This window comes from Euwallacea fornicatus, chromosome 1 (assembly GCF_040115645.1).
Source record: "Euwallacea fornicatus isolate EFF26 chromosome 1, ASM4011564v1, whole genome shotgun sequence".
Taxonomy (NCBI): Eukaryota; Metazoa; Arthropoda; class Insecta; order Coleoptera; family Curculionidae; genus Euwallacea; species Euwallacea fornicatus.
The window spans coordinates 6769870-6795177 of record NC_089541.1 but is presented as its reverse complement, the minus strand read 5'-3'; the positions used below and the strand labels follow the sequence as shown (position 1 = coordinate 6795177).

At 35.2% G+C, this 25308-nt stretch overlaps 2 protein-coding genes and 1 long non-coding RNA gene across 10 annotated transcripts in view; 2 read left to right on the top strand and 1 right to left on the bottom strand.

The window, feature by feature from the left end:
- Positions 1 to 10092, top strand: part of Epac (Exchange protein directly activated by cAMP) — an 84867-nt gene extending 74775 nt beyond the window's left edge. For all 8 annotated transcript variants that reach the window (XM_066294987.1, XM_066295075.1, XM_066295328.1 and 5 more), the window contains 8 exons: positions 6 to 161; positions 4076 to 4200; positions 4253 to 4500; positions 7713 to 7825; positions 7906 to 8097; positions 9231 to 9373; positions 9430 to 9636; positions 9829 to 10092. In XM_066294987.1, coding sequence (XP_066151084.1) covers positions 6 to 161; positions 4076 to 4200; positions 4253 to 4500; positions 7713 to 7825; positions 7906 to 8097; positions 9231 to 9373; positions 9430 to 9636; positions 9829 to 9953 — 1309 coding nt within the window. In that variant the 3' untranslated portion in view covers positions 9954 to 10092. The remainder of the gene's footprint in view (positions 1 to 5; positions 162 to 4075; positions 4201 to 4252; positions 4501 to 7712; positions 7826 to 7905; positions 8098 to 9230; positions 9374 to 9429; positions 9637 to 9828) is intronic.
- Positions 10093 to 13924: 3832 nt separating this feature from the next.
- On the bottom strand, positions 13925 to 16538 carry LOC136347208 (elongation factor Tu-like). Its single transcript, XM_066297010.1, has 7 exons — positions 16365 to 16538; positions 15984 to 16274; positions 15630 to 15912; positions 15065 to 15273; positions 14603 to 14803; positions 14348 to 14549; positions 13925 to 14291 (listed from the first exon to the last, which is right to left on the bottom strand). Exons 1-7 carry the CDS (start codon positions 16399 to 16401, stop codon positions 14099 to 14101), a joined length of 1416 nt encoding a protein of 471 aa, XP_066153107.1. The 5' UTR covers positions 16402 to 16538; the 3' UTR covers positions 13925 to 14098.
- Positions 16539 to 18163, top strand: LOC136347714 (uncharacterized). Its single transcript, XR_010733532.1, has 2 exons — positions 16539 to 17165; positions 17257 to 18163. It is a non-coding gene; the product is annotated as an uncharacterized lncRNA (long non-coding RNA).
- The last annotated feature ends 7145 nt before the right edge of the window (positions 18164 to 25308 follow it).

The following is a 25308-nucleotide window of genomic DNA, read 5'->3' as shown; positions in this document are numbered from 1 at the left end:
TTTAGGTGGGTGACAACCATTCGACATCCGGTCTTCGAGGACGACTTAGCCGTTGATTTTCTAGAAGATCTGGCACAAAACCTGGAAAACGACATAATGCAATTTAATTCTCTCCAAGAGGAGGCCAGTTTAATGCATCACGTAATGTCCCAGCTCAGAAGGTAAAAATTTCATCCAGATTAATATCAATCTGAATTAAATTTCAATGCTCCGCAACAACCATTATTAATTAGAAACGGAACAATGTAGCTACATTAAACGTTGGACACATACTCCCACGGTCAATGACAACAATACGATAATGGTGTCTGCTCCAATGTCGAAATTAGCACATTGATGAGATATTAGCAGTTGCTTTCAGAGGAACAATGGGATACTGCAGTTGATACAATTTGAGACGAATCTTAGACAAATATTTCTGAGCAAATTTGTGAAGTGCACTATCCAAGTTAACCTCTCTAATAACCCGAGGCTCACAACTCTCCAACGCTTCTAATCCCCTTAACAAACAAAAAGATCAATTTGTCACAGCTCCTCTAAGAGATTGCGATTAAACTTTGCGACACTTTGATACCGAACTATAATCCGTGCCTAATTTATTAATTCTTTAAATCGCTGAAAGTTTCTTTCCAAGAAGTAGAAAAAATTCTGGATTTCGAGCACTATTAAAGGGAAAATTCTAATAACTGTTTATTAAGAGAATTATTTGAGGAACCCAAGTAGGTAATATAGAGCTTGTCAAAAGAGATGTAAAGATACAGGTTTCTTCCACGGTTTGTGTCAGGTCGATGCTTCTTTATTATACTGTTAATATAAGTTCTTCTTGAGAGTTTGCAGGAGTAGAGTATACATTTTTCTTCGCAAACCTGTAAGCATAAAAATCTAGAAGTGTTAGATCTGGTAATCGGGGAGGCCAAGCAATTAGTCCTCCACGACTTACCTATTGCCGTGAATAGTTTGCATTTCGCCAGTTCCTCACCACCAGGGAATAATGTGAAGGACGTTCGTTATATTAGGCCATTAACTAATGTCCAAAATTTGAGGTAAACATCTCAAAAATTGGGAGCTATAAAAATGAATTGAAAAAAATATAAAAGTTCGACATCCTGTAATTTCTTAACAACGCATTTCTCTAATATAGTTTATACAGCAAAATAATATTATTTCTATACGTGGAATATGTGGTTAAATTGCTGCCACAAACGACCTGAACACCCTGTATAAATCAAACACACTGATGTGAGATATCTAACTATACATGACTAAAATTAACCGGTTCTTTTATTCAAATGAGAAAAGCGTAATTTGTTTACCAAACACGGATTCTTAATTAAACTTTCAAAACCACTACTAATTATACTTCAAAATTTGCAAAATTATGTATTCACGTTAATTTCCCGGTCAGGATGACCTTCGGTGGTATAAACTTAGTCAAGAGTCATATCCATAATTCCTGATTATACGCAACCCATAATACGCATCTACATTGAAGGAATCTTTCCGCCCGCCATATTGAAATGGGTTGGTTTACCTCGCCTACTTTATAGATTTTCTGATACCCTAATTTAAAGTGCTTGACATGAAAGGTTTTTGCTGTAGGGAACATACATAGCGTCCTCGAAATAGTGGAAATTAGTGAAAAATTTATGCCAAAAATCATAGTACACGAATAGGCTGCCGGATCAAAACTTTCAACTTCATTATTAATTCGTTTAAAATTTAGTTTTAGATTTGAACAAAATTCCTATGTTCCCTCTCTAATTCAACCTCAATACGATTTTAGGTCGAATAATCGAATAATGCAAATTCCTATCAGCAAAATTTGCAGTGCAAAATTGGACAGCACTCGAGCAGCGAAATCGATTGTTCGTGGTTTCACAGCAATACGGAAATTTACATTTCGTCCCCACTTCATAAAACTACTTTCGATAAAAGACTACAACTTCTCAAATGCGAATATAAAAGAATCTTTAAAGTCAATATCGCCTTTGAAAATGTTTTCGATACTCGAAAAATGCTTAAATCATTTTCGCTGTTAGTCGTAGTTTATTCCGACGCTTCTAAATTTTTTACCAAGCTACAAAGGAAGAATAATATAAACTGGAGCTGCTGTTTTAAGGAGTTTTAAGGCGCAATTCACAAATCCTATTTTCAAAGGCAAATAAGAACGTTTGTCCGCAAAATTAAATGGTTTTTGAGGTTACTTAACGCCCTTTTCAATTCTGAGTTATTTTTGGCAAATGTGTTTTTTGGCACATTTTAATTAACCGAGATTAAAAGGTCAACAGAGGGGCGTTAATTATTTATCGATTATTATTATAAAAATTGGTGATTGGAAATTTAGGTGCCCAAATTTATTTCAATTTCAGGAATTCACCACGAGAAGTTGAATAAATTCTGTAAATCGAAAATGCAGTTACAGGGAGCATGTTCCATTGAAAGCACCTCTTTATAATAAAATTATTAGGGCTTTGACGGATTCAGCTTTTAGGGCGTAAAGGCACTTAATCCCTGCATGAAACTCAGTAAAATTTGAAATATCGCAGAGTAGATGTTTCCGAGTTTTATGCGCTACATGGAGGACTTGTAAGGTTTTTGGAATAATTATTATAGTGAAATGGAAATTTTTACGTATATACGCCTCAGCGTTGATCGCAGCTAATTTATTATTCCTTCCAAGCTTGAAAACTTACAATAATCACGAATTAAGCTTCCTAAGTAAGGAAAATGTGATTAGGGAACGACCTCTCATTAATCCATGGGTCAACCCACATTCATATAATATCGACATTAAGAGTGTGTAGAATATTAACATCCTGCATGACGTAGAAAATCAATAACACCATTTTACATCGAAATTTAAGTCGCCACATCCATTTCAAGCAGGGAAGTAAAAGAAAAACCTCAAATTAAGATTTAAGTCGTTAGGTGAACCTAGTGCTTTGTCGTTATTAGGAAATTTTGCATGCATTTCCCACTTGGGGTTCTTGTAAATATGTGAATGGAAAGTGCTGATAGACGTGAACTTTATAGTGCATGTTTTAAACAAGCACTTTACGGGCTCTTTCTGCACTGTCGATTTTGTTTTTACATATTCACGTTTAGATACCGCAGGCCTTTAAAGTCGCTTTTGCTCTGTGGAACATTAAGAAAGTCTTAACGCATTATTGTATCCTAAAGATGTTCGCAAGGTTTATCTTGAAACCAGGAAAAATGTGTGCCATCTCATTAAACTGCTGAAGCAAGGTCCGGAATTGAAATGTTTAATGATGTATTAATAAAACGTTGAGATGTTTCTTTCAGGTTCCAACGAAGTTAATTAATTCCAAAGAAAGATTTAAGAGAGATTTTAATTACCTTCAAACCTGAAGTTTATTTTTATTAATTGCTGGCCCTGAATATTTAATGCGGAAAACGAACAACTGGAACAGAAACACGAGTGCGACTTTATTATTTTGCGTAAAAGTACGTAACTCTTTTAACATTAATGTGTGATTTAGGACATAGAAAAATTTATTTCAATTCGTATATCCGTAGGCGCACTTTCGGCCTTCTTTAACTTTTCACGGAAATTTAATTTAAGGCTATTGAGTCCACGCTCCCTTGACTTTAATACTGTCTCAGGGGTTTTTCCAGCAATCACGATGCTCACTCTCAACCTCAAGAAATCGGGATTTAGTTCTTCATGCCGCTAATGAATACGGCAACCGTCTGATGTAGGTCGGTTAAAAGGGACAGCAAATGTTTAGTCGTCAAATATGATCAATAAATATTGTTCGGAGAGGTCAAAATAGCTCTGCACAACGTACACTTTAAGAAAGTTTACATTAAGTTTTTAATTTTAGGTCATACTGATTTACTTAAAATGTAATTTCCAGGGAAGTTTCAGTGTTTTTCTTTTTCGCAGTGTTTGCACGAAACATTTCACGTTGCATTATAATGTTTCGAGTCTTTGCGCAAAGCATATATCATATTTACTTAAATTTCTTATGCCTCTTTGCAAATTATTCCACTTCCACTCGATCACTCGAATAACTAAAATTTCATAAAAATACTAATATTTTCCCATCGTCAGATATCAAGAAGATCGAAAGGCGCACGAGGGACAAAAATGGAAGTTGCCTCCCCTGGGTCAGCCCATAAGTCTGTTTAGCACCGGGGATGACACCAATAGGACCATTATAATGCCGCAAGATGACAGTGAGGCAATCCATCTCGCAAATTTATGCTCAATTAGAAATTTTTCTTTCAGTCATTTTCAGAGTTTACTGCGCGGATCATACGTATTGCACTCTGAGATTGCCAGTGGACAGTACAGCCGAAACCATTAAACTTGTGGCTGCAGACAAGCTGAAGATCCGAGAAGAAGAGCTGCTTTTGGTGGAAGTAAAATCAAATGGGGAAAGAGTGGTGTTCCGGGATGATGATATCAGCATACCCACTGCTTTATCCATAAATGGACGCATATTCGTATCTCCGAAGGATCACTTGGACGCGCTGGTATGTAACGTTTTCATTGTTGCAGAACTCGCTGCCCTCGTCAGTCTATGCAAATTTAAATGATCCACGTGTCTCAATTGTCCGCTGTCACGTGTTTCCTCCTGCTTTGATTTAATGTAACAAAGAATGTGTGATGGAGTTCATCGATATATACAAAAAGAAAGAATGATGAACGCTCTCAATAAACTAAAATAGAGTTAGGACCAGACCATACCGATACGGATCCATTTGTCATTCAAATTTAACGAAGCCTTTGTTATTCGCATTTTCTTCACGCTTTGGGGCGGAACAAAGCTCTCCCAACATTTATTTACGGATGGTTTTCGCTTATCAGCAAAGGGGAACATATTCAGCTTTTAAGCTATGTTCATGTTTGTTCAGCAAACATTGTTGTTCACTGCTTCTGCCATGTGTTGTAAAGTTTTACTACCGAGGCCTTTTTGTGTGGTCTTTATTTAGACTATTTTGGAAATGTAGGGAAATCCGTGCAAACGTTTGATGTGTGGAAACAGTGGTGCTGTTTCTTCTTCCTCCTTTTGATTATTGATTAAAGATTGAAGAAGGCTTCATTTCTTTGCCTTCCTAGCGAATAGTTCAACGCAAAAAGAGAACCGAAGGAGAAAATAAAATATTATTGAACAATAGAAAACGACTGCTATGTCTAGAGAAACAAAGCGCGAAACAAATTTCTATTAAATCCAAAAAAACAAACGTTATAAAAAATGTAATCAAATGGCGATGAAAATCTTTGTCAATCTTGATTAAGGAGAGATTTTGATGTGATAACATTGTATAAGACACCCAGAGAGATAAAAGTTCGTAAAAAGTACATTTTGAACCATCACAGCTAAAGAAGCTGCTGTCTTAAGTTTTCAGAAAAGCTGAGATTTGGATCTAGATAAAATTTAAATTGCTTACTCAATCGGTTTGCCCAGAAGAGCAGACGGTACCAATGGTGCCACATCTTAGAATTGTTCCGAAATGTCTTTTCTTGCTCCATGGTTCCTGAGCAGCAGAGCAAAACATCGTTTATTCAGGCTTATATTGGCAGAGTAATAAACTATCAGCTTTGAAAAAGTTACGGCTATCAGTTTTTGGTTAATTGGTTTGGGATGGAATCAACTTTGCTTGCAAGCATGCTATTTTAAGCGCAAAACAGTATATTCTTGGCGATGGTGTCGTAACTGCTTATGATTTTTTTTCGTCTGAAATGTGTTCTAAAAGGTCTGAAGTAACGCTCCCTCTGGTTCAAACACCCTATGAGGGCCACTTTGCCTTTTCTATTCTTCTCTACTTCTCCTTTAACAGAGATGTTATTAGTTCTAGCTAAGTTTACGAACCGAACTTTCCTAATGTAGCCATTTCCAGAGAAGCACCGTTACACTATTAAATGGAGATCGAAACTGCGTCAAGGCAAATTAACTAAATTATGATTGGCTGAGACATCAAAACTTTAAAGCGTGGTTTTCCATAAACTTTGGATCGCTAAATTAGACATTTTATTAGCCGATTAATGGCAGCAAGTAATATTTTCCGCAAGTTTTAGACTTGGGGAATATCAGGTAAACGTTTTAATAAATTACCTTTACTTTTCGATAATTGTAGAAGAAAGTTGAATTTATCTTTGGGGAGTTACGACGAGTATTAATCTAAAATTACATAAAACTTATCTTGACAGAGAACACCGAACTAGATATATTCAGGTTAAAAGTAGAGCCCCAAAGGGACAGAGAGTGTTTCCATGGATCTGCAATGGATTGGCACTTATATCGGGTTAACTGAGGCGAATAAATCGAGAAACATGATAGGTTGACTGGATAAAATCGACGACAAATGGCCAGAAGCATCGGATCCGAAAGAATTTCGACAGAGTTTAATATCTTTTGTTGGATATTCAAAGATATCTGTGTTTTAGAATAATGAAAAATTTATTGATTTCAATTTGTGCTTGTCTTTGGCATAAAACCTGAAGAATCCTTAATCAAACAGACTAACACAAAGCCCCATTTCACAAAAAAACAGCCGGCTTTGGTACTCTTTTCTTAAGCCCCAAACGGTTTCAGGCTATTGGGAAAAGTAAAATTGAACATCCAGAGAGAGGCTATTTTTTAAATTAACAATCTCTATCCAGAGGGCTTTAAAAGATGAACAAAACAAAGTAATTTCTTTGCTATTAAGCAAGTAAATGCCGATTTTTTAAATTTCAGACTTGTTTGAGCGAACAAGATGATAAAAGTCTCGCCGTTGTGTCAATATTTTTTTTATATTTGGTTTGACTCTGGGCATATCCAAGTGACTTGATAAATTTCAGTCAACAGAAAATCGCCTTTTTCTTGAGGAACAGAATTTCCCTTTCGTGAGGACCTCCTTGCAAATCCGACAACACCGTGTTTAGTTTGACTTTTAACACAAAGCATGAGAATTGTGCCGTGTTGCCACTTATGAAAACTCAGTTATTCAGACTGACGTTTGTCTCTCAAGAAGAATGAATGCATTCCCACGTGAACTCTTGCACCACCGTCTTAAGTTTGACATTAATTTAACCCAAAATCAGAGAATGATGCAGTGTTGTCAAGAATAAAACTGAGTAAAAGGCGCTAATGGTCGTTTTGTGCTGCTGCTGCATAGCAGTTCGGACAAGAATGGATCGGCAGAGGTGGTCCAGTTGCGTGGCCTCCTGGGTCACCAGATCTAAAACCTTCAAATTTCTTTCTATGGGAATACGTAAAGTCTATAATTTATGAGACGTCGATGGAAAGAAAGCTCGCCGTGCATGAATCAGTGCGGCACCTGAAGTCAATCAAATCGATTATCAAAAATTTTATGGTCAAATCTCCAGAAACCACATATGTAATTTAAATAGGTGCAAGGGAGTTTCTTGACGACATCCAGGACGAAACGTACTAAAACTCAATAAAAATATTTTTGCACATAACTCCTTTAAAGCATCACAAGTCGGTAACAGCATAGGGAGAAATTTTCAAACCTAGGTTCTTATATTGAGATGTCTTCTATTCTTGTACTGAACAAGCCCTAAATGTTTGATGCCATAGTTATGAAATACCCAGTAGTTCATAGGAAGGCCGAAATTTTCCTTCTTTTACAATAATAGAAAATCTGGTAATTTTAATACGTATCGCTAATGCTTCTCTTTGTCAAAATCAACAATGCTTTCCTTTCAGTTATATTACTATCAATTTTCTTCATTTTAGACATGTTTGACTGAACAAGAGGAATGTACTCAGGGTATAGACGGCGACATCGAAATGTTCGGAACCAAAGAGCTGGCTTACTATATGACACTCTTCGACTGGGATTTATTTTGGTGAGCTTTTCATTCCATTAATCCAGCTTCCGTCTCCATTTTAAATTTCCCGGATTCAATTCGAGTGTTTAATAATTCAGGTGCGTCCACGAATACGAGCTACTCTACCATACATTCGGCAGACATCACTTTGGCCAAATTACGGCCAATTTAGACGTTTTCCTCAGACGTTTCAACGAGATTCAATTCTGGGTTGCAACTGAGATATGCATGATGAGCAGCTTGAGTAAGAGAGTGGCCGTCTTGAGGAAATTCATCAAGCTCGCTGCATAGTAAGTCGAGTATCTCTGTTGTAAATTCCAGCAGTTTAAGAATGATTTAAGCTATTTTTGATGTAGTTCCTATTTTTGTCAAACTTCTTTTAGGCGAAGTCCCAATTATAGTAATATCGTAGCAACAACCCTAAATATTTAAAACTGATTTCCCTTACCTTAAATAATTTCTCGCAACTCTAGCAACGCCCCCTTTTATCCGAAAGGGGGACCACGACCCTCTACGTCAGAAAGGGAGACCCCGAATCCACAGGTGAGAGCGGGGAATCCCGGCCGTCCAGGTCTAAGTGGGGAAACCCAGCCGCCCAGGTCCGAAAGGGTCTTCCGGGCACATTATTGAAACATGCAAAAACAAAAAATCAAAGAAATAGAGAGGCTGCTGTTTACAATAATCGAACAAGGCAACTTACCTAAAGGCCTGAAAAAGCCATTAAATGTTAAATGTTTTCGACAGTCCGCAAACCTTTCCTGGAATTAAGAAATTTCTTTTATAAGCATCATCTCACCTTAAATTTACCACTCAATTTACAGCTAATTCTAAGATTAATGTTAAAAATGTTTGTTGATTTAATACCCAGTTTTAATTCAATCAATATCAAACCAATCAATGTCGGCACCATTTATATAAAGGGGAAGCTAATTGAATTTGTTTCGCGCTCTCTGTTATATTTAGATCTATTTACTTACTCTAAATCTAATTATCTGACGTGAATTGAACGTTGTTATGTATGGGCAAAGTTTAATTAGAATTAGTTTGTTGGTTGAGTCGTTTCAAATATCTGGGGTTCACCGAACTCGTACCTTTAAAGCAAAGGATTTAAGTTAGTTTAAAACATGAATATTCATAGTATGAATACTACACACACATGTAATGAGTGAGTGAATGAGTTGAAGTAGAACTGGCAGTCTCTCTACACTCGAAATCCCCCACCCTCGAGTGCTAACTGTATTAGAGATGCTAATATATTTCATAGCTGCGTCCTGTTGGTTACCTGTTTTAGAAATCCGAATCCAAACTTACCCCTGACGGACATATTTACGAAGATATTTTTCACAACCCATTTTCCGATTTTTTTCTGCGCGCACTTCTCTTCGTTTCATTTCCCAAAATCCTTAAGTCTGCCCATTTGCAGCTGCAGAGAGTATCAGAACTTGAATGCCTTTTGCGCAATAGTCATGGGGCTGAGCAACGTGGCAGTGTCCCGCCTGTCCAATACTTGGGACAAACTGCCATCCAAATTTAGGAAGTTATTTACAGATTTCGAATCGATGATAGGTATGATACTTTGAATAACACACATATAAATCATTATACTTGAACACTCGATTTAGATCCTAGTAGAAACCATAGGGCGTACCGGGTGAGCGTGGGAAAGCTTCAACCCCCTGTGGTACCATTCATGCCTCTTTTGCTGAAAGATATGACCTTCACGCACGAGGGCAATAAGACCTCCCTTGATGGATTAGTTAATTTCGAAAAGATGCATATGCTTGCTCAAACTATGAGGACCATTAGATTTTGTAGGAGTAGACATTTAGGTAAGTATCGATGAGCGAACTTAGGATCATTTATACCTTTGAAAAATCTGCCCTTAAATACTTTTCAATAGCTATTTTACACAAAGATTTTTAAGGTTTAATTTGCACTAAGTTTGTGAAAGTTTGCAAGTGGTAATTAGTTGTGAGAAGTATTGGTTTGTCCCAAAGCATATATGTTTGGTTTTGTGTTAGTTTTGGATCCACCGTCCCCGAAAAGCGAAGGAGAAGTGAAATCGTACATATCCTGCCTAAGGGTAATCGACAATCAACGGACTCTGACAAGTATGTCGCAGAAACTAGAGCCTAGGAGATCGTAATCTTCATATCATCACAAAATATCACGTACAGTCGGGTAAAAATGCGGGTCGTTTTTACCACTTTCATCACTTATAGCTTCTAAGATACAAAATAGGTACCTAATATATTTGTTAGTAAATCATGTATTTTAAGAAGGCATTATAGAACTCAAAAAATCAAGGTAGGTAGTAAACAATTATGTAGAGATTTCGGTAGAAATATGCAAGGTATTCATTACACATATGGCAAAAATTCAGAGGATTATTCTCTGGACTATTTTAAGGAAGGATATTTTGTCTTTTAGTGATTTTCAAAAAGCCCCTTTATTTCGACGGTGAAGGGCGAGAAAAATTTTTATTATTACCGAACTCTTTCAGAAACACCAGGGTCGTTTCCTATTGAGTTACATCCAACAATGATCCGATTTTTCAAATCTTCCATATTTTCCACTGTAGTATTATAAACTAATGACTTTAGATGCCCCCATAGGAAATAATCCAGGAGATTTAAGCTCGGAGATCGAGCAATCTATAGGTGAGGTCCGCCTCGACCAATTCAGCGATCTCCGTACGTTATTGCCAAAATTTACGAGCAACACTGAAATTCGTGGGTGTACCATCGTGCATTTGGTAATGACAGTAAGAACGCTAGAAGTGAAATAAAATGTGCTGAATAGGATAAAGATATAGGATAACTCACTGAATATTTGCCGTATGTTTAATGGACATTCTGTACCAATACTTATAAGAATTCAAACCAGCAAGGTATTAGCCACTGAGAAGTAATAGTAGATGTATTGGTGTTTCAAACGATTGCAAAATGAGTAGTATGACTGGATCGAATTTCTTAATTCGTGTTTGAAAGTTAGAAAAACCTACCTTTCGTTTCTGTAGACCATTCTGTAGATGTAAGTATGAAATACTTAATCTATTTTTACTAATAATTACATTTCCATTAGATCTGAAAAATATTACTAAGACTTTTTATCGCTGGCGGCTATTGCGGATTGTGCTCATAAAGTTGCTTTGGCATCCGAAATTGGTATCTATACAAATTAGCCCAACGAAAAGTGATTACTAATTTTCGTAGCATATAGAAGTTTAAATCTACTAATTAACCACTGCAAAACTCGGTTTTTAATTGTTTGCATTAAAGTAATCTTTTCGTAATACGTTTATTTTACTCTTTTACTTTTTAATTTCCTATATCCATAAAGAAATTCTTTCGTTTGAATATATAGCACCACTAAAATGCGTACTTCTTCGCCTATCTTCTTAATATAGATACATCTCCTCACGGTTAAGACACCATTTACGCTAAGTGTTTTAAATGGGTGGAACGATCCAAAAACCTATCCACCTAATCATTACTCTTAGGATGATTCCTCCACTCTAACGAGATGGGTGTGTCACCCAGCAGCCTCGTGATGTCCGTCTACAGAGGCTGCCTTACTGAAATTAGAAAAAAATATATGATAAGGCATATTGAAAGTCTTGGAACGTTTAGAGAAGACGGTTTAAAAGACTCCAAAATTCCAAATAATGAAATTTGCCCTGTTACAGTCTAAGAAAGTTTTCGTGGTATAGTTTTATAAGTTGCACTAATTTACGTAAATAAGTGTTTGGTTTTTGAATTTTTTGAACATCATTTAGTAATAACTCACTCAGTTTATTCCAAATCCTGAATTGTTTGAGCTTCGATTTGTGGAATTTAATGATAAGTGATTGTCAGGTAGAAAGGCTACTATGGATCGATTCTCATAAACCAAGGATTAAAACATTTAAAAACGAAACGATATAGATTTCGCTTCTCAAAAGCTCCACTGATATAAAATTTTCAGTGTTTTTTTTTTAATTATTGTTGCCATTTATTGCCAATTTGCGAATCGGATGTATTTCATTGGAAAAAAGCTCGTTAGTAAAGCAACCGTTAGTATATGATCTCTTTGCCTCGAATTGTTCACGGTTCGGAGCTGATTTTTTGCTTTTCAGCAATAATAAGACAATAACTCTATAGCAGTGAAGGCGAACGCAATTAACGTCCTTTTTCTTTTGACTGCTGCTAAATCGATATATTGAGCACTAATGAGGATAACCCGCAAAATGAAACCGCCAGAAAAACGCCGCTCCTCCCTTGTAAATATTTAAAATTTTTAAGGCTCTGGAACGCACATTATGTATAGAAGCACCTTATTTTTCATACTAAATATCGTACTCACACATGGTGTCCCCAAATTAGAATGGAATCTGAGACATTCTGTAATTATATACTTTAACTAATTCCATATTCTGTACATAAATACCTTCTATATTTTTAACTAGTAATTTACTGAGAACTTTAAACCTCTATAATATACATATTTTAGCATAAATAAAATGAATGTGTCTTTCATCTTTAAATACTTAAAAATCTTTTATCAAAGCAATTTCAAGCACAATAAATGACATAATTTTAAACCACATTCTTCGACCACTCTTAAACACCAAAATGAAAAGGTTTGATTTCAGGCATTTCTAGGAAATAAGCGAAATAAAGAAAAGCAATAAATCGGCTACTATGTAAGGTTTTGAATAAAAATAGACATACGTTTTTATAGCTTTAAGATTCTAGTTGCGTGTACACCATTAGACGTAGATACTTTGTAATATTATATTCCAAATGTACTTATTTTTGTGGTAGACCATTTGTGTGATATAAACTCGTAGTTTTAGAATTAATAAGGTTTGGAGGTCTTCCTACCAACGACAGATTGAAATATTTGTAGTATTGTTGTAGTCAAAAGTCTCAACGTTTCGGAAGCATATGTTACTAATTATATTTCACTTTTTTTTTATTATCATCTGTACTAATACGTCTTCATTAGAATAATATATATATATAAATTTTATATCAAGATTTGTTAGGACAATCAAGCATATTGTTAGAATTTTCTCAAGCAGAATCAAAATTTAGATTAGCTTTTAGCTATAGACTAAACTCTAGAAGATATGGATTATTGTATAATAATTCAAAACATTTCCCGATATAGTATAATAAGGTAGTCTAGGTAACAATATTGAATTACTTAGTAGCTATTATTTCTTGTGCTTAGAAACTTTAATTATTTAAAAACAGACACATTATTCTTTAAAGAATTCTTAAGGCAAAAAAATTCTCATAACTACCTAAGTAATTTTCTAATCACCTTTCCCCATTTCTTCAACACTTCTCTCTAGGCATTTCCAAGTCATGTTATGGTTGTGATGAAAAACTAAGTTTTTAAATAATAGTTTTTGTTAGAATTAGCTTTAGATTAGATTTTATTCATTTCTCCAATAATAATAATTGGCCAACTACACAAGGTTGGCCTACTGTAAGGTTAACTCCAAGTGCATGTTGAAAAATGTTTAAATCTAAAATTCAACTCCAGTGTAATATCTTGGTATGAATAGTTGTAATTTTTTGACTTATATTATTTATTTCAGAAAAATAGGAGTTTTCATGTTTATTTAACCCATTTACGTTACTCGGGCCTGAATTAAAAGTTCCATAAAATATCTTAAAATTCTAACTTTCTTAACTAAAATTCAAAAACTCTAACTTTTCTTAAACAGGAAAAAGCGCTGGGTTAATAATTTCTGTGTCATCCGGTACATTTTAATTTTTAGCTGGACGGCGTCTGTTTTTCACTTACCTTAAGTAAGACGTTGTCTGTTTGTCATGGGAACCGCATGGTTGTGGCTTATTTTAATTACCTCAGGAACTGTGTTACAAAATTCAACATGTTTCGTACCTTAATTTCAATATTTACATTTTACAGAGTATTAGACTTCTTTATATCATAAAGTTAGAGATCTTTAGTTTCAATATTCCAAATACGAACAATACAAAAATTATAAGATTTTCGCAAATTACGGGTATTGATTCACCATTTGGGTAAATGAATGGGCAAAAATGTCGTACCGGAATTTTATGCAAATCGGTACCTACCAAAAGAAAATTCCAACATAAATAATTTAGAACATATTCTTATTTATGGATATAACATACACTTTTCTGATTGACATTATAAATTTTATAATGAAAACCTGCTTTGCAATTTTCTTCGATACGTTAAAGTGGTACAAAATTAAATATAACCTAATTTAAAAATTCACAGTAAAGTTACAGGTCTACAATCAGATATCTATTGAGCAGCGGTTGCTTTTGCTTTCTTTTCACGCGCTTTCTTGCCCTCGGTTAAAGCCTGCCTCTCCTCCTCGTTGAGAAGAGGCAAGATTTTGGTCACTACTCCAGTCCCCAACGTTACCGTACCATCTCTCAAAGTAAACCTCTGGCCCTGTTCCAGAACCATTGGCTTTAGCATTTTCAGAATTAATCTATAAAAAGGTAATTTAGTTACTATGCAGGTGCATAAATAAAAGAGAAATATTACTTTGAATCTTCACCAGGCATCACCATTTCCTTGTCTGGAATAACTACCTGAACTGCGCAATCCCACGTGCGGCAGAACATTTGCAGTTGGATATAAGAAGTGAAAGGTTTAGACCTGCCTCCTTCATCCTTATTTAACACATATACTTGGGTTTCTATATTATCATAGCTCTTTACTGTGCCTGGCTTTGCCATAACCATACCTTAATATATCAAAAATACATATTTGGTTTGTTTTCGACAAAGTGTTTAATACCGCGTTTAACATCATCCCTTTTAATGCTCCTAACTAAAGCTCCCAGCTGATCGCCTGCTTGAGCTTCTTCAAGGATTTGATGGAACATTTCTATTCCAGTCACTGTGCTCTTGACAACCTTATTGAAACCTACAAATTCGCAATCCGATCCTTTCTTGACGATGCCCCTTTCAAGTCGCCCAGTCACCACTGTTCCACGTCCTAAGTTAAGACTTAAATAATAAAAGCAAACATGTTTAAAATTGAAATTTTAAGTATTTACCCAGAAGTAGGTCCAATGAGTTTGAAGAAAGTAATAAAATTACAAAATGGAAATTTGCAAGCAAATCTACATTGGGTCATTCTACTGGTTATAATTAATAATTATAGATTGAAAATGATATTGAGCATAAATAGCCACAAAAATAGAAACAATGAAATAAGAAATTAGTTTTGCTTCTGAAATGAAAATATAAATCTCACCAGGAATTGAGTATGTGTTTTCAATTGGCAACAAAAAGGGTTTGTCCAGCTCTCTGACTGGGGTGGGAATGTGCTCGTCAATTGCTGCAAGCAGCTTTAATATAGCGTCTTTTCCAATTTCTGGTTGTTTGCCCTCAAGTGCACATAAAGCTGATCCAAATATAATTGGGATATTATCTCCATCAAGGCCCATTTCAGTCAATAATTCCCTGAAAAAATAATATTAGTCTTATAAGTTGATTATTTAATTATTTTCTTATGATTGAAACTAGTAGAATCAATACTAAGGAAATTGAAGGGTTAGAAAAGAAAACTTTAATACACCCTTAGTACTTCTTCAACAAAAACTGCACTTGGCAAAGCATGTATATCTTATAATATAATGTACTTTATTGCCATAGTGTGAACTGACAAATTAAAAATAAATATAATAAAAAGAGCATAGCCCTGGAACTTGTGATTGGATTAGAAGATTCTTTATCTACTTGCTTCACTTTTACAAAAATTACCAAAATATTTAAACAGCACAAACAAAACAGTACAATTTTATCTAAAAATCACCCACCTAATTTCCATCTCAACCAACTCAGTCATCTCCTTATCTGCAGTGTCCACTTTATTAATAAACACAACCAAATCTTTAACTCCAATCTGTTTAGCTAGAAGTATGTGTTCTCTGGTTTGTGGCATAACCCCATCTGTGGCAGCAACTACTAGAATAGCCCCATCCATTTGAGCTGTACCAGTGATCATGTTTTTAATATAATCAGCATGTCCTGGACAGTCAGTATGACCATAATGCCTATTTTCTGTTTGGTATTCAATATGGGCCACATTAATAGTGATTCCTAAGAAGAGAAAAATAATGATGTTCCTTTACTTAAAAAACACAAATTTCTACCGGGAAATATTTACTTGCCTCTTGCTTTTTCTTCTGGGGCATTATCAATATCGGCATAACCTCTGGCTTTGGCTAATTTTTGATCAGCTAATACCTTTGTTATAGCAGCAGTCAATGTGGTTTTACCGTGATCTACGTGCCCTATCGTCCCAATGTTACAATGCGGTTTGTTCCTTTCGAATACTTTCTTCTCAGAATAGAGTCTTGTTTGACTAAATTTTGGTAATATAATTTGCAGTGTTTTAGCATGGTTATGAAACTTGGTTATTGATTTCTTATTTATGATGCTTCTGAGAGTACGGTGGATCCCTAGAAGTGTTTCAGTGAAAATCTTTCTAGTTTGTTAAAAGGTGTAACCTTCAAATTTGCGCCGGTAGTTTGGCTAAGAAGACTACGTACCTGGAGCTAGGATACGGGCAATTACAAATGAAGACATCGTATGAAGGCGGTTTGACTACGTTATATCAGTGAAATATTATATTATGTAGTATTTTTTCTTATTTTTAATTTGGTCTAAAAACACATGAAAGTTATATCACTTTTGTGACATGAACATTGACGCACTGTCACCCTTCTGACGGCAGCTGTGTTTGAAGTAAAGCGTGGTTGCCGTTGAATGGCTACGACATTATTGCCAAGTATTAGACGCTTGTCCGTGAATCAGAATCTATAAATCAAAAAAATAATCTAGCAGGTGTGTTAAGGGGGACCAAAACTAACCAGAAAGGTTTTTAAATTTGTATTTAATTAAGAAAAATACCTGAAACGAATTCAGTTTTTTCTCGATTTTCCCCACTACCTAATCTAACAAAACACGAATTTGACATTTTCATACTCTAGGGTTGTGGTGACGCTCTCTGAGTTAAATAAGTGTAGCAAAATAGACATAAAATTTTCTCCGTAAGTAGAACACGCGAAAAAGAAAATATAAGACGTAATCGGGCACATGAAATAACTCAAAATAGTGCAAGAAAGAGTTAAAAATCAATATAACATTCTGTACTTTATGGCGACCGCAACTTTGTTGTCTATATCGATAGTCAGCAAAAACTTATAAAGAAAAGCTGGTTAAATATATACTAGAGAGTAACAGTAAACTAAAAATATATATGAAATAGAGGACAAAGAAACTATGTAAACGCTAACATGGCTACTTTAGCTTGTGAAGGTTCACTGTCACAGCCAGCTAAAAATCCTAAGGTGAGATGTAATCGTGGGGAAAAATTGGATCTGGGCGATTGCTACGAAGCTTTTTAGGTAAATAAATGTATCTTTATAACTTTGAATGTAGGCGGGTATGTGAAATATCTCCAAACCAGAAACCCTCTTGAATGCTAAATAAAGGAAAAAAAAACTAAAGGTAAAATTCTGCATTTTCTGGTGACCACATATAATCACTTTGATTCACATTGATAGTTTGTGAAAACTGCAGAAGAAATGTTGGTTGAACATACACCAGATACTAATAGTATACAATGTGCAAGTAATTATACTCATTTGTAAGGGAAATTAAATGTTTGTGTGCTAAATCTCTTACCACAGTAATATTAACAATGGTAGTAATTTTATTCATACAATGCGATAATTGTTGAGTTCCTTACTTCGGCTTCAATTTGTGATAAATTAATGACTGTTACTGCGCTAGTTGTAAAGATCTTTTAATTTTCGTCAAACTATAGGAATAGGGAATCTTTCGAGACTAAGTTACAGTACCAACGTGCCGTGAAATCCCACCAACATTAAATTGAGTTGTTGAGTTTTGGTAGTCGCAAGGATTAAGAATAATGCGTCCCGCGGACTCTTGCTGCGGCGTCGGCGCCGTCATCGTCGCTGTGGTTTTCGACATCCGCAACGTTGGCGGCATCAGTTGCCGCATCGGTGCTCTTATCTCTTTCTTCAGAGACACCTTCATTCCAGAGGTCGTGAAATAAATTTAATTGTAATCACAATTACAAAGGTATAATCAGATTGCACCTTGCTTCCTACGTGAAAAGCGTTATCTAATAATTCTCTACGATAACTCAAGAGTGTCTCGTTTACAAAATTGTTAAGATTGTTTATTGTTTTACTAATTGTAATTAAAAGTTTGTATACAGTGAGAAACTCTGAATTAGGTTATGTTACATTTGTAAGAGAGCGAGATGTATGTAAAGTTTTAGTTTTTTATAGTCAAATTTAATAAAATTCAAAAAGGAGAAGTTCTTGATGTTATGGTGAAGGAAAATTACCTAGTCGAATGATAAATGGCAAACTAACGTTAACGCTGGCAATAAAACTTGAATAAAGTGATTAAAAACAATTTAACGTGCATGTTAGAGTTCCTGAATTCCACAGGCTTCTAAAAACGCTGTGAATAACGCGTAATTAAAATATATGCGGGCATATTTGCATTGAAGTAAAAAAATATATAAAATAAAACCCTAATGCAAAAAAACAAGAGTTTTTGAAAAACATGCAGCCGCCAGATGTACTACGTCGACCTATGAAAATTCCTCTGTTACCACGTAAAAATCCTGATAAGGGCAACAATCGTGGGTGAGTACGGCATAACCAGGTTTGGCAGCAAAAGTCCTAATATGGAACACTGTACTGGAGTTTCGCTGAAGACCAAATCGCAAAGCTCATCAGGTGAATGCAATATATGGATCTTGGCTAGATTAAAGCAGAATAGGGACTTACTGGAGACACGAGTTAAGAAAGTTTGAGGAAAAAAAATGCGCAACGATATGCAATAATCAAGAAGTCTGACTTGGTCCAGATCAAAAGTAGGAAGGAATCTTCTAAAACCTCGCATATTCTCATGTTAAAATACGAAAATGATGTCTCTACCGTCTTTGGGGATAGAATTCCTTATCACACATTTTCAGTCAAGAACGTCCACTTACTTGCGATTTTATGACATTACAGGTAGCTTTTCACCAAGTTCGAAAGAAAATTTCGTAAAATGGATTTTCCTGAACAACCCATAGGACTTTGATTAAAAGAAGTGATTTTTCAAGGAGACAATTAAATTTCCAATAAAATGATTTCTTGTAAGATAGACTTGATGTAGTCGTTGAAGAATACTTTAAAGAAATGTGTTGCAGCTAGTGACCAGTCTGATACCTGGTATGGAAAGAATAAAGTTCTTAAGATAATTTAAATGTCTCTCTTGTACTATAGTGAGATTTGCAATTGTAATAAGGATATTCACGTATTTTTATTATTTAAAGAAATTTTCAAACCCAAAAGTACTTAACAGAGGAGTGATTAGTACTATAATTTAAAGTAAAACATGCTTTAACATTAGATAAAATGCATACAGCATTGCCATATTACTGCAATCACGGTACCTCATACGTAAAAGTCTTGAGCATTCACAAGACTAATTACAAAGAAATGGACAATTCGTATGCGGATCTGGCAACATTGCATTAAGGGGGTGGAAATATTGATGTTTTATTTCCTGAAGTGTATGCAACTTCTTATACATACACAGCACGAGAGTGGATAAGGGATGAAGGATGTAAATTGGGTAAATTCAGGACTCTAGAAAAGTCTAATTTAAAATTAATTACGCATCAATAGACTCACATGATATAGATTTGCCAAACTACCATTGGAATATTATGATTTTTTTAATTTAAACTAATTTTTTTAAATTCATAGAACAATTCGTGCATCATGGAAACGACCATGAAATTTTTTAGCAGATGAGATTACATCGAACATAATTAATGAAATGAAACTGATGAGTAGTATTATGAAATTTTAGTATATAGCTCTTATAGTATAGTATACGTAGGTACCCATGGAGAAATATAAAGTTTTTGAACAATTTCACCAAAGAATTTTTTTTATCAAACTGGGCAATGTTAGGCAAAATCTGCACTTATGTTCGAAAACCTTGTCTTCGGATGAAATTTGCGTTTTTTTTCGAAAAAATTTCTTTTTTGAGATACAAAATTTTAACATTTCCTCAGTCGACAAAAAGTATAGGTGTACATACTTCCACTTACACCTAAAGATTTAAAGACTTTTCTAATTTTCAAGGGTGTTATTAATAAAGCAAAAATTTCACGAACATAGTACCAAATTATCCTTACAACATCCTGCCTATATTCTCATGCAAATTTCCATAAAGCTTAAATAGGCAGTTCAGATCTAAACCTAAATAAACCCTGAACCTAACCTGAACGAAAACAATTATCTCTATTTCATGTCTTCAAACAATGTCTTCCTATATTCGAGATAAGAGCCATTCTTCCCAGAGCGTGCGGTTAAACTAAAAGATAATATCTAATCTCAACGTCAATGAATGGTAATTTGGTATTTCTAAGTTTGTTCCTTCAACCGTGGGTTTGTATGAGTATGTAGGTATGTGGATTCATTCTTATGTGGTTTGAAAAGAGATTATGGAAAACGACCAAACAAGGAAACTGCATCGAATCTAAATCCAAAGTTTTTTTCCCATATATTAACTAACTGTGGTTGAAAGATCTGAAGAAAGAAAATGAAATAATTACACAGGGCAGGACCGCTTTAATTTCTTCTTCCCATTCTTCTTTTAAATTAATGAGGCCTTCCTTTCTTTCATTGTCTTGTAATTGGCACAAAGTTCATCTTCATCTCGTCGACAAGTCAGAGGTAATTACGACGATATGTAATTATATTTGAGGTTCTTCAATGTATTTATGAGTTATTTGATTGTCACAAGGGAAAAAACAACCTCAGTCCTTTTTAAGTCGATGATAATGATAATTTTGTTATAGCAGAGAAAAGAATTGAAATTAATTATTACGGCTTCTATAATTGTCATCATAAGGGTACTTATCGAAACTGAAAAGTACATTGGCAAATATATAGCCTAGCAGGAAGGAGCATACCGGGGGTTCTCTTCATTTACCTCTAGATCCTTACCCTGTTTCTCGTAAGATAGGGTTATCTGTAATTTGAAGTAAAAGTATTATTTTCAGCCAGTAAAATACACAATTAGTCTAATAATAGAAACTGGAGTATACAGAATATAAATTTCAAGTAAAAAGCAGCTAATAAAAATATATCAAGGTGGAGAAATAAATTTGAAAAATAACTAAAACTTAAAGACTGATACGCGAATGATTTAGGATATATTGAGTGCCGTAAAGGGTTTCCGCAGTTTCTAACAAAAAATGTATATGTGTAATAAAGTGCCCATCAGACTTAAAAGACAAAATATACAGGGCTGATAATATTGAAAAATTTGTATACTAAAACACAGTACCTACCGTACCTCAACAATGGCCGATACATAGCCGTGTTGGAACTGCCAGGTTCTAAAGAAAAAAGGAGAGTATTAACACGAAATTAATTCTAGTGAGGGATTATAATACAAATAGGAAAACTTCATTTAAATATTATCTAATATCGTTTGCACTGAGGCACCTTTACTGCTTGATTCGCTACTGCTAAAGATTAAACCCATTTTGTAATTAAACCTAAAATAGAGGACCTTTATGATGAATTTTACCCATCAAATCAAATTGGTGCATATGGTCCATGACAGGATCGTTTCCTGCAGGATGTTTTCATCGTCCTTATTGGGCGTCTCTTCGCGATTCCTCAACCCACAACAATTCAAACCTAAACAGATCGATATTTATATAAATTGATTCTCAATGGGCGACAGGTTATAAAGAGCTTTCGTCTCTTAAAATTACGAACAGATTTTTCCGTGTTCTATTTGCCCGGTTAAAAAGGCCGGAATTGGTACCACTATTAACGTAAAGAATTCCCATCGTTATTCCTCTAGATACAGTTTCCTCGATGTAGATACGACTTATTTAAATAATATTACTGTTATCGTTAAACTTTGAGAAACTGTCTCGACCGTGCTGATTTTCTGATGATGTCTGGCCAAGTTAGAGATTTATGTTCCTAACGGAACATCCGTAATATTTCAGTACCATATGTGGTGATCTTGATACCATTGCATGAGAGGTATATAGGCCACAAGAGATATTTCGTAAGATATTACTTCTAAGCACGAGTTAGTTGAGTTTCGTGTTACTTACTAGGAATTCGCATAAATATTTGTCACAAGTAAGCCTTGTAATCAGAATTCATCTCTTGAGGTTCATAACTAAATTTGTCCCCTGCATGTGGGTTGCCAACCCCACAAAAGCCCACTAAAAGCCATAAAAATGGAATTACAATAAAATCTAAAAGCCTTTTATTCACTTTTGCCCGTCACGCATTCCAAGCTCCCCTTGTCCACAAATCAGAAGTCCAGACTAACGTAATATACTGCCCTTCAGACTCTCTTTTCTTTCTTTGACTGAGAACAGAAATAATTCTTCTGGAATGTCTACTTGCTGGGGGTAGATATATGAATTTTATATAGGAATATGTCCTGAAGTTTAGCATATGAAATTTCGGACATCCTGTTAATTTTCATTTAGTGAATTTTCTTGCTTAAAGATCGCTAGTAGCTTGATTATTCCTCAAATATCTCTTTGATGCGCAATTCCCAGGTCACGTGGATGGTTTTCATACTGGATTAGTTTTTATACTTGTGAGTACATCTCAGGGTATGGCCTTCTTTCAGTTTATGAAAACCACTATATTATTAAACACCAATAATTCGTCTTGGCGAAGTTTATACAGGATGACTTAAAAGTTATTGACAAAAAACACTAGATGTACAGATGACTTCAAAAGAGTATAAGCTGATTTTTTTAAAATCGATTTCGCTTCTTTATCGAACTACATATTAGCCTTCAAGTCAATGTGAACAAATATCATAAAATCTCCAAACGAAACCTGATCTAGTTTTTTCCTCCCTCTCATTCCCTATTAGGTGTTTCTTCGATATATCCCTCTTTGCCCCTAATGTGTGTTAAAGTATTATAATCAGCATATAACAGAAATTCCACATATTCCTAATTCACCCTGCTTCGATGCTATTTCGCTGGAAGCAGCAATGTCCGGAATACCAAATACACTTAACGGAACCCCGTATATAATCTACTATATCACATATTAACCAACTTAATCATACTAATAGTGGCGGCGACTTGCCATACAAGAATTTTGTACCGTTTCTTCCCCATGTGCCTGTTAGTTATAGACAGAGAAGTGTTTTGAAACTATAATTTGGGCTTGAGAAGTGACTACGTGTCTCGGAAGCAAATTAGCCCTATACCAAAACCGACCTCCTTCTGACCTAGGTCATAGCAAAGACTTGAGGATTTACTTTTCTGGTATGCTGGGAAAGCTTTGAGGAAGGCAAAATTCTTTTCCAAATCTTATTGTTTAGGTGTTTCAACTTTGAGAAAAATTTTGAGAGTTAATTCGTGACATTTAGAAATTCAGGTTCGAGTCCATCCATTTTCAAACTTACCAGCTATAAGAAAAACTACGCTATGTTCTTGACGCCCCCCTTTTCCCAATATCCAATTTACAAAACCTCTCCCCTTCTGTATGTCGATGTATCAGCCTGGTGGAGACATCAAGATGACGCCATAAACGCACCGTCGAAAATGGTTTATTATCGTCTGGGATACTCCTGATTTGTGAAAAGGGAGAATAGATGCTGCGACACGCGTTCCCTGAGGATCCGACGAAGGGTTGCGTTCCGGATTAAAAGTGCGTTTTTCAATTAAAATTTCGCTTACTGGTGGGAACAAACGAGGAGCTAAACGACTCGAGTCCTAAAAATAATTAAAATTAATTATTTTAATAATTTAAAATGTACTCAAATGTAATTAAAGGGGGGGGGGGGTGAGATTAGCGTATACCTACATTCGCCTCGTTAGCTGAGGCACTACGATTTTCAATGCATGAGTCAAAAATCGATTGCTGACATTTTAACATTAGTACGTATTCCAATGGTGTATATTTTGAAGGGATTATTTTCGAATGTACATTCACATTTTTAACAGTTTCCAAGATTCCCGCACACTCAGACACACATTTATTGACCCTATAAGTATATCCAATAACAGAAATTGCTGCTTTTACTGATGAAACTCTCATTTTTCACCACTGTATCAAGGTCATCAAACCATATTCAGCGCCATCTCGCCCCCAACATAAAGCTGTCTTGGTTTATTCTACAAGATTAGATTAAGACCGAAGATATCGAATCTATCCTGGTGCTCCACGTATGTTGCACCTTTTGCCTTCATTTAAGTGCACGTACCTGACAAGGATGGTTATATTACGCTGCACAGGTATTAATTAGCCTTGAGTCCTAGGTCTATTCCAATAGTGGTGGAAAATGAGAGTTTAAGTAGACAAAATTAAATGAAATGTGGACTTTACTAGATACGAGTACTAGGCACTTAATTGAAACAGCCGTGCATTCCAAAACTAAATCAGCTTCATGGCTTGCAGTGATTACATGAACAAATTAGTATTTGTCAAGAGCTCTCCGGGATTCGTCATATGGAGGATTGAAGAAAATTGCGAAAGGTCTGTATTTGGACTAATAGTGAGTTTAAACCAAAATAAAACCTCTTCTGTTAGAGAATGAGCTATATTAAGGAAGACGAATAATTATTTCTTAATTTGAGAATTCTCCCGATTGGTCAGATCGGTTCTTCAGTTTAAACCTCAGATTGCTACACCAAATCCAATTTATAGAATTTAATTTTAATCAGACGCATTCTGTCAATATTAAGCAATTAAAGGTATGAACATCGATTTTTCAGATTTAATGTGTTTAATAGTTCAATCTATTTTTCTAGGAAGAGACCTAAGTCCGACATTGACCCTGCCTTAGGAAATTTGTATTTTATCGATATAGTCATCAGCAGTATGGACTGCCGCGTCCGCAGGTCACTAATCGTATGAATCAGGTTTAATATAGACATCTTCAATTACAAATGTTTGTTGTTTGGATTGCCTGGACAATTATTTTAAACCTACGTGAAATCACGTGAGAGTGATATGCATGTGTTCCGTGAGAATGAAATGGACATGACCCATACGGTTTTGTTGGCCTGATTAGGTGAATATTGTGTTGTAATTAAGATTCTACCTTAAACTTAAAAAGAAAGACGATTAGAGCAGATTACTGCAACTGCTTAAACTTAAAACCGAGTGACTTTTAACTCTGGATCGTTCAGACCATTGGGGCGCAGGACTTGGAAGAAAATGAGAAATGTGCAAGGGGAAAAGGTGAACCATTGAAAGGACGAAAACGCCGGAACAATAAAAATGGCCGAGAATAAGAACGAAAACTTTAAACTTTTCATTTAAAAATCGGAAGGTCCGCACATTGCTGTGATTAGTCATTAACCATTTTTGCGTACAAAACTCTCAATTTAAGCCACGCTTTGACTTAACTGTGGCCTAATTAAAGCTCGAGCATACGACCTTA